The sequence below is a fragment of the Epinephelus moara genome, chromosome 5, assembly GCF_006386435.1.
Source record: "Epinephelus moara isolate mb chromosome 5, YSFRI_EMoa_1.0, whole genome shotgun sequence".
Lineage (NCBI taxonomy): Eukaryota > Metazoa > Chordata > Actinopteri > Perciformes > Serranidae > Epinephelus > Epinephelus moara.
The window spans coordinates 31,494,693-31,510,162 of NC_065510.1; the positions used below are offsets into that span (position 1 = coordinate 31,494,693).

General features: G+C 41.0%; 3 protein-coding genes across 5 annotated transcripts in view; all 3 read right to left on the reverse strand.

Moving 5' to 3' along the window:
* The window catches only part of pnpla6 (patatin-like phospholipase domain containing 6), a 35,216-nt gene extending 30,551 nt beyond the window's left edge, over positions 1-4,665 (reverse strand). For both annotated transcript variants that reach the window (XM_050044090.1, XM_050044091.1), the window contains exon 1: positions 4,592-4,665. The gene's annotated coding sequence lies outside the window, so the exon portion shown is untranslated. The remainder of the gene's footprint in view (positions 1-4,591) is intronic.
* A 1,120-nt stretch (positions 4,666-5,785) lies between these two features.
* Positions 5,786-10,242, reverse strand: atp5pd (ATP synthase peripheral stalk subunit d). Of its 2 annotated transcripts, XM_050045137.1 has the most exons (6): positions 10,138-10,242; positions 8,660-8,790; positions 7,418-7,514; positions 6,493-6,564; positions 6,089-6,151; positions 5,786-5,969 (listed from the first exon to the last, which is right to left on the reverse strand). In XM_050045137.1, exons 2-6 carry the CDS (start codon positions 8,779-8,781, stop codon positions 5,838-5,840), a joined length of 486 nt encoding a protein of 161 aa, XP_049901094.1. In that variant the 5' UTR covers positions 8,782-8,790; positions 10,138-10,242; the 3' UTR covers positions 5,786-5,837. The 2 variants fall into 2 exon arrangements, with proteins under 2 accessions (XP_049901094.1, XP_049901095.1); XM_050045138.1 differs by lacking the exon at positions 6,089-6,151.
* A 1,244-nt stretch (positions 10,243-11,486) lies between these two features.
* On the reverse strand, positions 11,487-14,001 carry LOC126390238 (homeobox protein MSH-C-like). Its single transcript, XM_050044465.1, has 2 exons — positions 13,478-14,001; positions 11,487-12,851 (listed from the first exon to the last, which is right to left on the reverse strand). The coding sequence occupies exons 1-2, from the start codon at positions 13,899-13,901 to the stop codon at positions 12,439-12,441; spliced, it is 837 nt and encodes a 278-aa protein (XP_049900422.1). The 5' UTR covers positions 13,902-14,001; the 3' UTR covers positions 11,487-12,438.
* Between the last annotated feature and the right edge of the window lie 1,469 nt (positions 14,002-15,470).

Here is a 15,470-nt window from a genome sequence, read left to right on the forward strand (position 1 = left end):
GTCGCTGGGACAACAAGCTTCATTCACTGTCTATGAACAAATAAACAGCAATGCTAGCTGCTCGCTGAGGTCCACCGGTTTCTCACTCCTACTCTGACGACTCCAGCAGAGAGTGAGGCTGGAGGGAAAACAGACTGTCTGAACAACACACTGTGTTTGCTGAGGGCATACAAAGTAGGCTACAGCACTAGCATGAAGAAGTCTATAAACAAGCAGGAGTCTCAAGGCTGATAGCCAAAACTTTGAGACCAATTGAGAAAAGCCATTACCATAGCTGTAGAACAGACAGGCCTCTTGTCCTGTGGTCTAGGTATTCATCTAAAGGATGTTTGAATGCATGCTAATATTGGTGGATGAGGATTTCTTCATGAAGACTGCAAATAAAGAAACCTTTTTTTAATCAGAATAGAATATGGGGATGGGCTGCAGCAGGCGTTGGGTGATATGGAGACAGTCAAATATCACAATTTGGGATGATACTGTAAGACTGACTAGGGCTGGGCGATATGAAGAAAACCAAATATCATGACATTTTTGACTAAATACCTTAAAATCGATATGGCGATTATATTGCAGGGTTGGCTATTATGCTTTTAACAAGTATTTACACAATGAGATTTTTGAACTGCCTCAAGCGAGGGAGTTCAAGTATCTTGGGGTCTTGTTCACGAGTGAGGGTAGAATGGAGCGTGAGATGGATCGGCGGGTCGGTGCAGCTTCTGCAATGCTGCGCCAGTCTGTCGTGGTGAAGAGGGAGCTGAGCCAGAAAGCAAAGCTTTCAATTTGCTGGTCCATCTACGTCCCAACCCTCACCTATGGTCATAAACTCTAGGTAGTGACTGAAAGAATGAGATCGCGGGTACAAGCGGTGGAAATGAGTTTCCTCTGTGGGGTGGCTGGGCTCGGCCTTAGAGATACGGTGAAGAGCTCGGACATCTGGAGGGAGCTCGGAGTAGAGCCGCTCCTCCTTTACGTCGAAAGGGGTCAGTTGAGGTGGCTCGGGCATCTGATCAGGATGCCTCCTGGGCACCTCCTGCTGGAGGTGTTCCGGGCACGTCCCACTGGTAGGAGGCCCCGGGGCAGACCCAGAATACGGTGGAGGGATTACATATCTCATGTGGCCTGGGAATGCCTTGGGGTCCCTCAGAAGGAGCTGGAAAGTGTTGCCGGGGAGAGGGATGTCTGGGGTGCTTTGCTTGGCCTGCTGCCCCCGCAACCCGGCCCAGATAAGCGGATGAAAATGGATGGATGGATTTTTGATAAATAATCATCAGTAATGTGAATATAACGACTAAGAGGGTAAAAACAAATAACAGAACAGCTAGAACAGTCAGGTGACTTTACTGTAATGCAGCCCCTAAAACCAGGAAAGGATAGCATTTACGATATTACAACATCCAAAATTTAACACCAGATCTAGTGTCATATAATGATATTAACATAATATCGATATATTGCCCAGCCTTAGAAGCAACTTACTTTTAGGCATTTAATCGATTAGTCGAATGACAAATGACAAATAATCCACTTCAACTGAGTCAGCTATGGTTTCAGTTATTTTAAAACCACAAATATCCAAAGATTATCTGGCTCCAGCTTCTTCAATAGTCTTCAAATTAGCTGATAATGAAGTTGCAGCATGCCAACTGTTTAGTCTATTAAAGACTTTTCAAAAATGTACATCACAACTTCCAAGAATATTTAAAGGTATTGTTTTGTTAGACCACAGAAAAAACAAAAACAAAGAAAAGCAGCGAACATCTCATCCTGACAGTGTTTGGTGTTTTTTTCACTATTTCTACAACGATTCATCAATAATCAAAAGAATTGTCAATTATTTTTTCTGTCAATCGAGTAATCTATTAATCGACTAATCATTTAGCTCTGATATGACATTTGGTTATTAATAATAATGACTGTTTTGTTTTGACTGCTCAAGTTTGCAGAGCATATGTGCCAATGATAGCCGCAATGTCCCAACATTGTTTGTCTACATGTGAAGCAACAACACAGCCTGGCACCAGCTGCATCTTTCGTCTGATGTATTTCCTGCTTAATCTATCGCACCAGTGGCTGGAAGAGGGTGGCTGAACTGCTGCATGGATGAAATTCAATCAGTGAAAGGTTGAGGATGCGGTGTCTAGTTACATGAAGTCACAAACAAACCACAGAACAGGATGCTGCCGCGAGGGACACACAGTTTCAAGGCCATGATCTCTCCAAAGAGAATCTTCAGCATTAATAATTCTGGATTCAGCACCTTTTTTGAACATTAAAAGATGTGTATATTATAATTACACCATGTGTCCTAATCCTCCAAATATTTATAGGCTACTTATTCATATGTAATAACAAGGCTTTAATTTCACCAGAATTGTGAATGACATTTTTAAGTGATCTCGTAATGCTGCTTGCAAAAAAAAAATTAAATATGTGGGAAATGTGGGAAGGAGTGGCATATCAACACCTGCCAAATGTCAGCAAATTTTGGCTGCAGTTAGATACTTCATTTATTTTTCTTTGGTAGCCAGCCATAACATGCAAATCCTTTGCTATTCTGAAAACTGCCTGTTCAAAAACGAAGCCTAGCTTGTGGATTCTGGGATGGTACTGTCCTCTGTAGTGCTGTAAGACATTTCTTGCTCTGTCTCTTGTGCAGCAGCCTCTGTAACAAATCTTTCGTCATTCCAAGTTGAAACTTGTTGCTACACATCACACTTTGCTTTACATTGTGTCTTCACAGCATCGTGTGTGGCAATAACACTGTAAGAAAAGCACAGGCCTGCTCTCCTCTACTGATGAGACCGTAGCCAACCTCTAGCCTCCTAGCAGTGCCTCCCTCCACGCAGGCCTATTCCCATTGTTCCTACGAACAATGAGGCTAGTGTTGACTCTACTGTCCAGGGGCAGACCTGAGCTGACTACTAACACAACCATGTCTGTTTTCACCTAACACAATACACCCTCTGGGCCATGAGATTCAGAATGACAATGCATGTAGGATGATGTGTTTGAACCAAGGGTGTAGGTTTAGTTTCAACACTGGGTGACAAATGTATGACATAGGGGGTCCTCCGCTGGAAAATTTTGAGCGCCAAACACTTAACTTCCTGCATTGTGAGGAACTTTTATGCACCAATCTGTGCCTTTTCTGCATTGAGTTATGATTTTGTCAGGGGCTAGGGGTGGGATTCACCAGAGGTCCCCCAATACGATGCTATCACGCTACAATACCATTGTAATTTTAAATGTTTTGTGAGTATTTTGATGACATATATTGCACTATACTACAAAGCAGTACCTTTTTTTCAACTGCAAATAAAGGAAAAAACTTTGTCAACATCTGTTTTTATCTACCGAGGTAAAGTTTTCAGTCTGTTCATCTCATTACAAGTGCTTTTATTGCAGCAACATGTATCTAGTGGAGTGAAAAAGCAATTTATGTTATTATTCTAGTAGGCTACAAAATATCAAAATATACTATTCTGTTTTTCCCCCATCCTCTATAATCAACACATGGTTGAAACACATACAACATGACATAACATACACTTAGAAGATATATATCTGGAAAATATCTGACGCATGGTTAAAAGAAGACAAATGCCTCTGGTTTAATATTGCACTGTCAACACAAACTTGCTGCTCTGTCACCTTTGACCCTGGAAGTCAAGCCAAACTGCTAAATTCCACTTCACACTATACCTTTATAGAAACATGTCTAAAAGTTTAAACAAATGGGAGCTAACAAGTAAACACAACATAAATCCTAATGCCAATGGCAGCAAAGCACTGACCAAGGTGAACACAGAGGTCGACATCAGCTCAGATTTCCCTCCAGCCAAAATAGTTTTGCACAATTTGCACCCACAGAGGGGTTGCCTTACTGAACCCTCGTAGATCTCTTGGCATGATTGACCGGCTGTGTTGTAAACACGTCGAGGAGACGGGGGTCTGCTTAACAGAATACTGAAAAGTTTTCTTCCTCAGGCTCGTAGGAAATGGAGCTAGTGCACAGACAGTGGCTGTTTTGACGCAGTGGTGTACCGTTAGCTCAGCTAGCTAACACTCACAACAAGCCGATAAGGAGTGAGTGGAATAAGTGATTTCCACTTGGTTAAACATTTAACATTTAGTGTATATTATTATCAGTCTGGGGTTATATTCGTGGAGGTGAAAATAGCAGTATCATACATCTTCCCACCATCCAGGACAGAGGGCACCTGGCTGACTATCACATGCATAACGTAATCCCTGCTGGATAACGGTAGCTAACTTAGCTTCCTATGCTACTGATGGCGGTTTGCTGTGCTCATCATCGCTGACGTGGGAATAAAACAAACCATCATTGATGCTGAAACGGAAATGTTTTTTGATGCGTTTGTGTTTTGCCTATTTGACCTCCACAGCACATATCTAACTGAGCTCCACCGGTATTGACACAGTTGAATGGATGGCCTCTGTTTTTCCCACTGGTTACCAACCAACGTTAAATGAAAACTCTCGGTAAATCACAGACCGAGAGCTGAACCCTATGACACATGAAACCGTGTCGGTAAATTAGACATAGGTGGATGAATAAGGCATTTACCTGAGCTGATGGACTCCCGTCAATCGTCACTGACTGTCAAATAACATACAACGGAAATCATCTCTGGCGAAGCCCCTCCCAGTTGTCCCTCCTCTTTTACTTCCCCCGGGACTTTAGCCAATCAACAACCGAGACTCTGTAACGACGGACCAATGAAAATGCAAAGCTGGTGCGAATAGCCCATATCCCGCCCATATATATGTAAATAAATAACCGGTGCCCAATCACTATTGAGGAACACAACCAGTCTGTTCATGATTGGACAATACCAGGATGATTGACGTGTGACTGTAGATAAACTGTAGAGCATTTCTGTAGGACTTCAAAATGGGACACTGATTTAAAATAAAATTTCTAAAACCGCTCTTACATGTATATCTAACATTGGTGCACATATTTTCTATATCTGTTATTCATTTTTGTATTATGTTTATATTGTGTTGTACATTGTAGCATAATGCACAAATTTTTTATATTTCTAGATTTTACATACAAGTCTTATACATAGTGACGCAGCAAAAGGCACATATTTTCTTTTACACACTTTTACTCTCAGCATATTTCACGTTATATATTTCTAAATATTTAAATACTGGCATGAAAACTGAAGCATAGTGCACATATTTTACTTATTTTACACTTATTATTTTTCCTCTATTCCTGTAATTCTCTATTCCTAACATCAAAACGACTGTAGTGAATCACAATTCCCCCCGGGCATCAATTAAGTATTTCTGATTCTGAATGTATTGTATGTTAATATGTAATTACAGCTTTATTACTGATTATAGTGAATAGAGTGATTAGGTTAAGGCCATTAGACGAGATATCTGTACTTCAAACACACTGCTAATTGAATCAGGAAACATCTCTGACATCACTACGATTGATTTAATGCCCATAGAAGCACATACATCTCATTAACACATACCTATTATCACACAGTGGTCACAGATATTAATCAAAAAGGAGAACAGATTAATGATAACAATGTAATGCATGTCAAAATAATAGAAAATGGCTTTTTTAACCCATTAGTTTACCTGTCAAAGCATACTTCAAGCAACATCGCCCCCTCATGGGCTCTACCTACAATATCATAGGCTGCCTTTTCGTATTTGGTGCATTTTTGAAAACAGCTCAGTTAAACACTTGAAAAGAAAGCGTGTACCAAATAATGAGGTCATTAAATAGTTCTCTTTGACATACATAAACTTTATTGTGAGGTGAGTGTCCAGTGACAGGATTACAAATCTGCAATGGGCTTGTGGGGCCACCAGGGATATTTAGCCTTGTCCAACATGGTCTCAGGGAAGGCTTGGTTGAGATCTTCGATGGTCATCTGGTCGAAGGGGATCATGCTCTTCAGCTGTTCCAGCTGTGAAAAAATACGAAAGAAGGGAAAGAGAAGCAGAAAAAAAACAGTAAGGTTATAAATACAGGTTTGCTACAGAAGTCCATGAGGTGTTTTAGCAACAAACGCAACTACTGTCTCACCCTTTGCTCATACTCAGAGACGCGGGCCTTAGATTCTTCAATGTAAGCTAATGCATTTTTACTCTGTTGGGGAAAAAGTGAAACAATTACAATTGACAATGCAAAATGACAACACAAATCATATCACAGTTCTTATTAATTTCAATTAATTTCAGTTGTGGTTTCTGTCTCCCTTTGCTTCACTTTGCAAAGTCTGTGTTAGTGTTGGGTGATTTTTATGATTGCTGTACTGATGTTTAACTATTTGTGCATATTCAGTTTCTCTCAGTAGTTACAAAAATATACATATAACTGCCAGTTTTGGTTTAACTGTATCAGTTTTCTAATTAAAATTGAAATTTTAAAACCGTACAGCAAAGGTGTAATTCAGGCAGTAGATGGGTCTGTTTTGTATAATCACTCACAGCTTCAGCTTCCTGGGCATTGATGGCGCTTGTCTGTGTGTCAGCAGGCTCAGGGATCTGCAGGGCTTTGAACTGGAAGAGGAACAGATATCATTTACCACTGTGATGCAAACCAACAAATGCTAAACAAACTAATGAAATTATGACTAAATGCAGCAGTGTGTAGGATTTAGTGGCATCCAGTGGCGAGGACTGCAGACTGCAACCAGCTGAAACTTCTGCCATGTGCCAAGTGTGAACTCCCGGTTAGGATGCCTTCAGTGTTCACTGTTCAGGTTTTTACCAGGAGCCAAATTATCTGCAAAGTAGAGCTCTGATTCTCTGCCCGAGCCCGAATGGGCCCATCTGGGTCAGGCTGTAATTTCTCATTACTGCCCCCGGGCTTGAATTGGCTTGGGTTCTCAAAAATTTCCGAAACTCCAAAACTAACAGACTTGGTGAGTTACACCAGTAGAAATACTGAATAAAGCAGTTTCAGGTGATAAACAAAATCCCTTTTCTAATGCTGTTCGGCTCTTTGTGAAGGGGCTGCTGACTATGGTGGCTAAATGGCCCTATCTAGAGCCAGTGTTTGGTTTGTCCATTCTGAGCTACTGTAGAAACATGGCAGTGTAACATAGCACACACCATGGACGAGGAGCAACTCCCGATGTAGCTATAAAGGTCTCATTATAAGGTAATGACAACATAGCGATTACCTAATTTCAGGTGATTATATACTAAAGAAAACATTCCTTTTGTATTATATCCATTTCTGTTCATTTATCCCCCTAAATCCTTCACACTGGACCTTTAAGCTGCACAACCACCAGCTTAAGTGATTATTTTTGCAGAGATGGACCATAAGGGAATTTAAGCTGTTGCATGCCTACAACTATTATTCACCAGCACTGTAACCCTCAAAGCTGTTTAAACAGTAACTCACCTTCTTCTCAAAGTCATCAACCATCCCAGCTTTAGCCACTGCGGTCTTGTAGTAACTCCAGTCAATGGCTGCAGGAGTCTCTGGCAGGGCAGAGAGTCTGGAAGAAAAAGAATAGACAGATGAAAATGAAGGTGAGAACAGGGAGCAAACTAAAAAATGACATCAAATAATTAAACCAGTGCAAAAAGCTAATGAGTGAGCAAAAGTGATCACGAGTTGATAAAAATAATTCGGTGGACTACAAAAAGCAACTTAGAGGGAAATTATACCCATTTCCAAAGTTCCTACATGTTATTCTTATGCTCTAAAACAGTCAAACAATAATTTTTTTGTGAATATGAACAACTCTCTTTCAAATCCAAAAACTAGAGTGCCAAAACTCAAACTACTGATGTCATAGAGTAGAAGGTGTGGAGCTGCTCCAAAGACAATGAATGGTGAAAGATGCTCTAATTGACAGTCAGAGCATCCAGGGAAATATCCAGAGTATATGGCTACTTTATACCTAATGGCATCACAAATTCAAAACTTGCTTCTCCGGTTTCTAGCTTTGACAGAGAGTAGGTCATGCTCACAAATACTGATTGAACCTTCCGAGGCCATGGTAATGACATACTAGAATTCTGAACTTAGCTACTGTTTCTGTTTAATAGAGTGAGAAGAACCAATACTGTGGGAAGATGGCAGTTCTTCCAGGACACCAATTAATAACCACAAATCCAACTTACTGGTAAGGACCTGATAAGATGTACGAAAGAAGCAAAACATGAATAAAATGACAGGTTCACTAATTTAACAGCTTTGTGTGCAGCTTCAATTTCTTCCTCTCAAACATTTCATAATGGGTACAGGTACTTCTGTAGGTTGAGCACTTCATTAGTTTGACCAAACTATTTCTTTTAGTTTTCAAGCAAACTGCCAAAAATGAAATACTGAATTAAGCCCTGGTGTGTGAATACAAAGGAAGACCATCAACACGGGAGGAACTGTATAAAAACAGATTCTACTGTGCAGATGGTCTTTTATTCATTAATACGTGAACGTCCCTCCAGCACCGTGCAAAACTTCTCGGCCAGGTGGACACTTTTACTTTATGTGTCACTCTCTCACTGCATGAAAGGTAGGATTACAGCATTTACGTCCTCATCAGCAAGAAAATACATCTCTCACAGTGCATAACCCAAACATAATGTGACTGACTGAGCATGACTTTCTAAAGCCTGTTGTCTGTGTAAAACTAACTTGGCAGCGATAGCATCACTGCGAGTCTTCAGTGCATTGAACATGCTCCTCTGGTTGGGTGGGACCCGCTCGGCAAACACCAGCCAATCAATGGCCTTCAGGGCTACACGGCGGCCTGCCATTCTGCCGGTCTGAAAGGTAAAGGAATCTCGTTTAGGCCAACCAAACCTCAACAAAAACATCAAAATAATCCAGGATACATGCAGCTGAGAGAAAATGTTAATGTCCAGTTTATGCTGAAGCTATTTGAGAGTTTGACATAAAACTGAACTCAAGGTTCACTTACATGTTTTTGGAGTTAACGTGAGTTTTGTTAACTAGGCTTAACTTTTGCTCGTGTTTTAGAAAGTTTTTTTTTATTTTTTAAAGTTGACAGTGATTTTGGATGATGTATTGTTGAATTGAGTTGCGAGATACCAATATCTTGTTGTACCATTTATATCAGTGAGGGCAGAGTAAAAATTAGAAACACATTTCAGTTCAATGCAATACAAAAAGTACAAATAAAGCTTCCAATAGGACCACAAGGTGAACCAACACCTCTCTAAAGTCCCTTTCAACAAAGGTTAAGCAGTTTAACCTTCATGAAGGTGGGATTTACTGTATGGTTGTGTATTTGACTGCATTAGTTTAAATAAGGTGACCCTAATTAACTGTATACTGAGTGTGTGTGGTCAGGTTATGTGGCACAATTTTCTTAAGCATTACAATTACATTATTTCTGTGCGTGTAATGCACGTGTGGCAAGTGTAATACTAGAAGTATACAGTGGTATTATAGCATGCTATTTATATTATGTGGAGATATATGTGGAAAAAGATTTCCATGCTGCTGACACAAAGGTTATGTAATGGATTAACAAGTAAAGCATATTTGTAGCCTAGCCAGAAAACATGTTCACCTTTAGTTAAATGTTCATACTGCGACATTATGTCATAATGCAGTTACTCAATTTAGTGTGGCAAGTTCACTTTTAACGACCGACTGCAGCCTCTAGCTATGTCTCAAGATGAAACACTTAAGTTTGTGTTATATCGCACAGACAGGTGATGTTAGCATTGACGCTGCAAGACATTAAGTTTTAGTGCCCTCGGCCTATAGTAAGTAACGTCACCAATAAATATCGTACGCATGACTGCAGGTGCTACATGGTAAAAGCATGTTTTTAATAACTAAATGAGAAGGTAAGACGGCAATAATACGTTTTTGACAAGAGGCAATCAATGACACCGGCCCTTGACATTTTGTCCAAGACCGCTGCAAAGCTAGCTAACGGGAGCTAGCTGTGTTAGCTTGATAGCCAAGGTCAGAGAAGTCTCTCCGTATCGCCAAGGTGTTCACGAAAACACCGAATGAACGTTAAGTTTGCTATTTAATATCGTGCACACCGGTAAATGTATAAGCTGCACAAATAATTATTCTAACAGGTTTTCAATAGATGTTTTTCATTCAGCAAACCGGCCCGCTAACGTACTCACCTCGCTGTACAAAGTGTAATCCGTGACAGAGTGGAACACCGGAAGTCCCTTTTCTTCATCTGCACCAGGAGCAGCAGCAGCAGCGAGTCCCGCCACCGCCCTCTGCTGGACGAGCCGAGGACCCACAGCGAGTTGTACTGCCTTCATTTACTCGTCGATACAAGGTTGCATCTGCAACTTTATGATTTACTGAATATCTGCACTTAAATGCTTTAATTGGGAAAATTCTAAAAACACATCAAAATAAACTGCACGTCGTTTTCTTTGTGATTATATTTAGCTTATAAACGTGACACAGGATCGCTTTTTGTTGGAGACGTGGTGTGACGAGAGCAAAAGAGCGTCAAAATCAAAACGAGAAAAGTTTTTTCTTTATTTTAAATATAATCTGTGTTATAAATTTGTTTATGAAGGCCTAGAGCTGGGCTGCAGTGCAACATACTACATCAATGTGTTACAAGTGAACCAAACAACACCCGAATTTGAATCAATAAAACGCACCACGTTAAACACCAGATGTGCCATTTTTTAAAAATGATTTCCACCAAGTGTATAGAGCTGATCATTTGTGCTTATTTGGTATTATCTGTGAATGATTATGGGCAGTGTACGCAGGTGTGCGCAGCACCGACATGTAGCATACAACCACATTTGCACTGGAGCTGTCTTGATGGAAATATTTGTACTGGACAGGAGGTATGTGTGTATACTCCTTCAATTGCCCGTTAAATGCATTTGTGTATCTTTTAGAAATGACAACATGTGCTGGATTAAAATGCAGGCCTGATGACTTTTATAAAGGCTGTGTTGAACAGTAAAACAAACGTGTGATGTGAAAAGAAAAAGGTTTGCAAAAATATTACAAATCCTTTTTATTTGATCAGAACAGGGGTTTAACTGATGTTGCATCGTCTTTGCATTGTGTTCATATTGAAATCTCCTCGACAATTTATTTCCAAAGTGTTTAATGAGTACATTAAAGTCTGTATGCTATTTTTAATTTAAGTTGTGCAAGGTACATTGCACAAAACTGGAAAAATCGCATAATTATTGGGGCATTTTCAAATTAGATAACTACGTGGGAGGACGACAAGGTTTTTGGCAGCAGTGGTGGATGGTTTGGCATGCTTACCTTGCTTGAGAATTATTTGATTGCTAAAAATGCATTAAAAGAAATAAATATCTAAGTCTGTGCCACCTTTGATAAAGTCATATTTCTTGAAGGAGCACTCTGTATAGACTCCTGCTCCACTGATTCATCAAACTCTACTATAAGAAGCCAAATAATTCATGTAAATAATAATAATAATAAAAAAAACAGTGAGAAAAGTTGAAAAACACTTGCAGGTCTTGTATAATGTTTATTTACTAAAATCAGTTTTTACAAGTAACTGAACATTTAGATAGAGTGATGTATGTACACAGTACAGATACAAAGATATTCAATAAATACCACATTCCCTGCTGCTCCTCGAGCGAGGCTGCAGGACTTTATGAACACTACACATTTTATTTACATGTACAGCAAAAAATCCTCAAAGAAAATCTATGATCACTCCCATACAAGCCACGTTGTGAGAGTAAAAACATATCTAATACATGTGTTTTTTTCCTAAAATATAATTTTGCTCCATGTTTACAAAATGTAGAAATCGTGAGTGGAGCTGCTGTAAGGAAATACAAACATTCAAACAGCAGCTCGGAGGAAAACTGCAGTTAAACCAGAAACAGTCAAGGCTGAATGAGGAGAAATATACTTCAAGTGATACACTGGTCTTAAGGCACTGACACCGTTTAAGTACTTTTCTGTTGCTTTTTTAAAACCTCCGCTTCAGTAGATGATCGCCTTCATGTCTGGACACACTTTAGATGTCCGCTTTTCACAGACTGCTGCGGAGCACGGTGCGTGGACTGGAAGCACATATTTAAGGCATGTCGTTTAAAAACCTGACATTTACTTTTGGCGTATTGCCTCTGTAATTTAGGCCTGTGAATCCACAATCCACAGAGCTGTCTGAAAATGAGGAGAGCAAGTGACCTCACTCAGTCCAATTACGCACACAATTATACATGAAAATGTGTCCCAGAATTAATTGTTTTTTTATTCTGGAGGGTAGAAAATTTCTCTAAACTCCAAATTGAAAATACAGAAAAATGTTTCCGAGGTGTACAAAACGCACCGTCCTTGTTTTATAAGTGTATTGCATGACAGAGGACAATTTTCTCTTAAAACCACACACACACACACACACACACACACACACACACACACACACACACACACACACACACACGGTAATACTAAGACAAATAGTACATCCCATAAGTGACGGGTCCGCTGAAGAGTCCTGGGACCGGCAGACTGGGCCGCGGGAAGGCGTTTGACGGGCCCCATGTCGGAGACCCCATGTGCGCACCGAGGGGAAGCGGCAGCGCGAAGGCGGGCAGGATGGGCTTGGAGGCCAGTTTAAACTTTTCCAGCTCGGCCTCCTGCAGTCTCTTGGCTTTGGCCCTCCTGTTCTGAAACCAAATTTTGACCTGAGTCTCCGTCAGGTTGAGAGAGTTGGAGAACTCGGCTCTCTCGGCGATGGAGAGGTACTGCTTCTGGCGAAACTTGCGCTCCAGCGCCAGCAGCTGCGAGGTAGTGAAGGGCGTGCGAGGTTTCCTGTTGTTTTTGTGTTTCCTTAAAGTACACTGAGTTGGACTTGAGCTCCCTGTTAGAGAGAAATTACACAGAGAAATACCTGAGGTTAGATTCTGTTTAAGCTTATCTGTTGATCATCACAGCAGGTGAACGTGTGAGGCACCAATATTAATGCAAAGACTGCAAGTAAACACACATCCTCCGGGGATCAGTAAAGTATTTCTGATACTGATATCAATAAAAACTATATTTTAAGATGATAAATAAAGCCTGTATATGCATCACAAACTGATCACATTTAGTCGTGCGCACATGCATTGTCTGGTTCAATCATCCTCAGGTGCTGCATATTTTCTTTCATAGAACACCTGCATCTTTAGGTAAATATCAAATATGTTAAGAAATGTATAAAGATCAAATTCAGCAGCCAGATATGTCCTTCACATGCTCAGTGAGACCATCATATATCTCCAGTTTGTACATAACAAAAAGGAAAATGCAAGAAAGAACTTTACGCACAGTCTTTGCAGCTCGGGGCATTATTAACATGACTGTGACACAACAAGGACATTGTTATTCTGTGCATCTGCTGCGTAATTACGCTTTTTCTCGCAGCTTTGATCGACAGTAAAAGATGAATTAAGATGGAAAAAGTATCCGTGCAAAACTCTGAGAGCAGCAGAGGGACGGACTTACGAGGCGGAGTAGAAAAGGAGGACGTCTGGAACCAAGTGCTCTGATCCTTCTCACAAAACTGCGGACTGTCCTCGCTGGAGCTGCTGGAAACACCCTGCGAGCTCTCCGCGGAGGAAACCTTGCTCTCTGCGTAAAGAGTCCTTGGAGAGAACTGCACGCCCTGTCCGGCCACGGGCTTCGGCAGGGCCAGAGCTAAATCTGTGGGGGAATAAGAAGTCCGACAGGTGGTCTTCTTTGAAATCAACGACTCGACGCTAAACGGGAGGCTGCTCCGCTGCAGTTTGTATCCTTTCTCTGTGGTCATGTCTTTAGGCTGGAGCTCCTCGCCCTCCGTGTCCGTCTCCTCTTTTTGATGAAGCTGTTTGGCGTCCTGGGACGGCGACCCCTGCACAGGATTCATCATGACACAAGGGGATGGGGCCATGCACCTCCGTGTGGCCCGTTCAGAGGAATGGAGTCGCTGAGGTGTACTGTGTCCAATGTGCGTCTCCGGCGCTGTCAGCGGTGCCCAGTAGCTTTTACGCGCTGTACGGGGTCGTCTATAAAAGGACAAGGGCTGTTCCCCCCTCCCCGCTCCCACCAATCAGCTCGGCACGTTGGCCTCGTGACGTCAGCGAGTGCGGGTTTGATTGGCCCGTCGCCTTCCAAGGGAACATCAAGAGGCCTTTGAAAGGAAGGAGAAGTTAATCATACAGACCCCATGCGGTGCGGGGCCATTGATGGCCCTCACAAAGTAGCTTAGACCAATTTTAGCGCAATTAACCAGTGGGGTGGACTCTCCTGACCATTTACATCCATTAACCGGGCACTTCATCGGTGCTATCCCATGAATTATTCCCCCTCTGTAGGCAGGAAGGAGTCACATGCCAATATCAAAGTAATCGAAGCAGAAGACGCAGAAAAAAAACAGCAAACTCTCTCAAATCAACAGATTAAACAATCTCAATACGCGTAAATTATATTCAGCAATTAAATTAAACGAACAAACATGCTTCATAAAGTAATCAGATGAGTGAAAAGAAAAACAAAGAGTGAAACAATTCAGCTGAGAGTCAAATCAAATAAGAAAAGGTGCGCAGCCACGTCAGAAATTGATTAGGTATGACTGTTGGTCACACAGCGTTACAGCAATTTAAGGCCTGTCATGAGCTCTTCTCGCTTCACAATGGCCTCAGTTGAGAAGCAACAGGCGTTTTTCTTTCTCCAGGTCATACTATTTAATAAGCCAGACAAGTTGTGTTTTGCGAGGCGCCAGGCTCGGCGGGATCAAAAAGGAAGATACCTCGGGGAGAAAGAGGCAACGGTTAACTCCACTTAACCAATTGTCCTCCAAATATTTCATAGTCCACTGCATGGAGCTGGGAGGAAGCAGGCGCTGACAGTTAACTGTTTCACGTCTAGGCTGAGAGTGACGAGGGCGGAATTTAATTCATATGGACTTTTTTTTTTTCAGTTTATTTTATTTAAATTATGGTGTTTACTGCAAATCATCAGGATCAGCACACTGACTTCGAAACAGGTAGAAAAATACATTTTGTTAAGTCTGAAAGGTGATTAAATCAAGTTAAGGTGAATTTATTTGACAAACATTTTTATAGAAGTGCCATTATTGTGCTCAGCTGTCCGTTTTTGCAGAGCTAAATCTGCTATATTGGCCACAGGTCACTTTCCTGACAATAACTGATGAACAAAAGTTCATTAAGTCAGTTTTTATATAATTTTGCTTTAGCTGACGTCTCTACACCACAGTGTAAAATCAGTTTATTACAAGTTATTAAAGTCCTGCACTCAAAATTTCTCTTGAGTAAAAAGCTACCAAAGCTAATCAGCAAAATGTACTTGTAAAGTAAAAGTACTCATCAGGCAGAATAGCCCCATCAGTGTCATATTTATGACATTATATGATAATTATTACAGTTACATGAACATGTTTACAGTATTTCACTTGTTGGTTGATGTGGAGCTAATACTTTATACACCAGGGATACTCAAC

Bases quoted from the DNA above. Each gene is read 5' to 3' on its own strand.
- atp5pd (XM_050045137.1), bottom strand. From the start codon at position 8,781: ATGGCAGGCCGCCGTGTAGCCCTGAAGGCCATTGATTGGCTGGTGTTT. The intron at 7,515-8,659 runs GTTAGTTTTACA...TTTTTCTTCCAG, and splicing joins AGTGATGCTATCGCTGCCAA to ACTCTCTGCCCTGCCAGAGA. The intron at 6,565-7,417 runs GTGAGTTACTGT...TTCCTCTTCCAG, and splicing joins TTGATGACTTTGAGAAGAAG to TTCAAAGCCCTGCAGATCCC.
- LOC126390238 (XM_050044465.1), bottom strand. From the start codon at position 13,901: ATGGCCCCATCCCCTTGTGTCATGATGAATCCTGTGCAGGGGTCGCCG. The intron at 12,852-13,477 runs GTAAGTCCGTCC...TCTCTCTAACAG, and splicing joins CTCCTTTTCTACTCCGCCTC to GGAGCTCAAGTCCAACTCAG.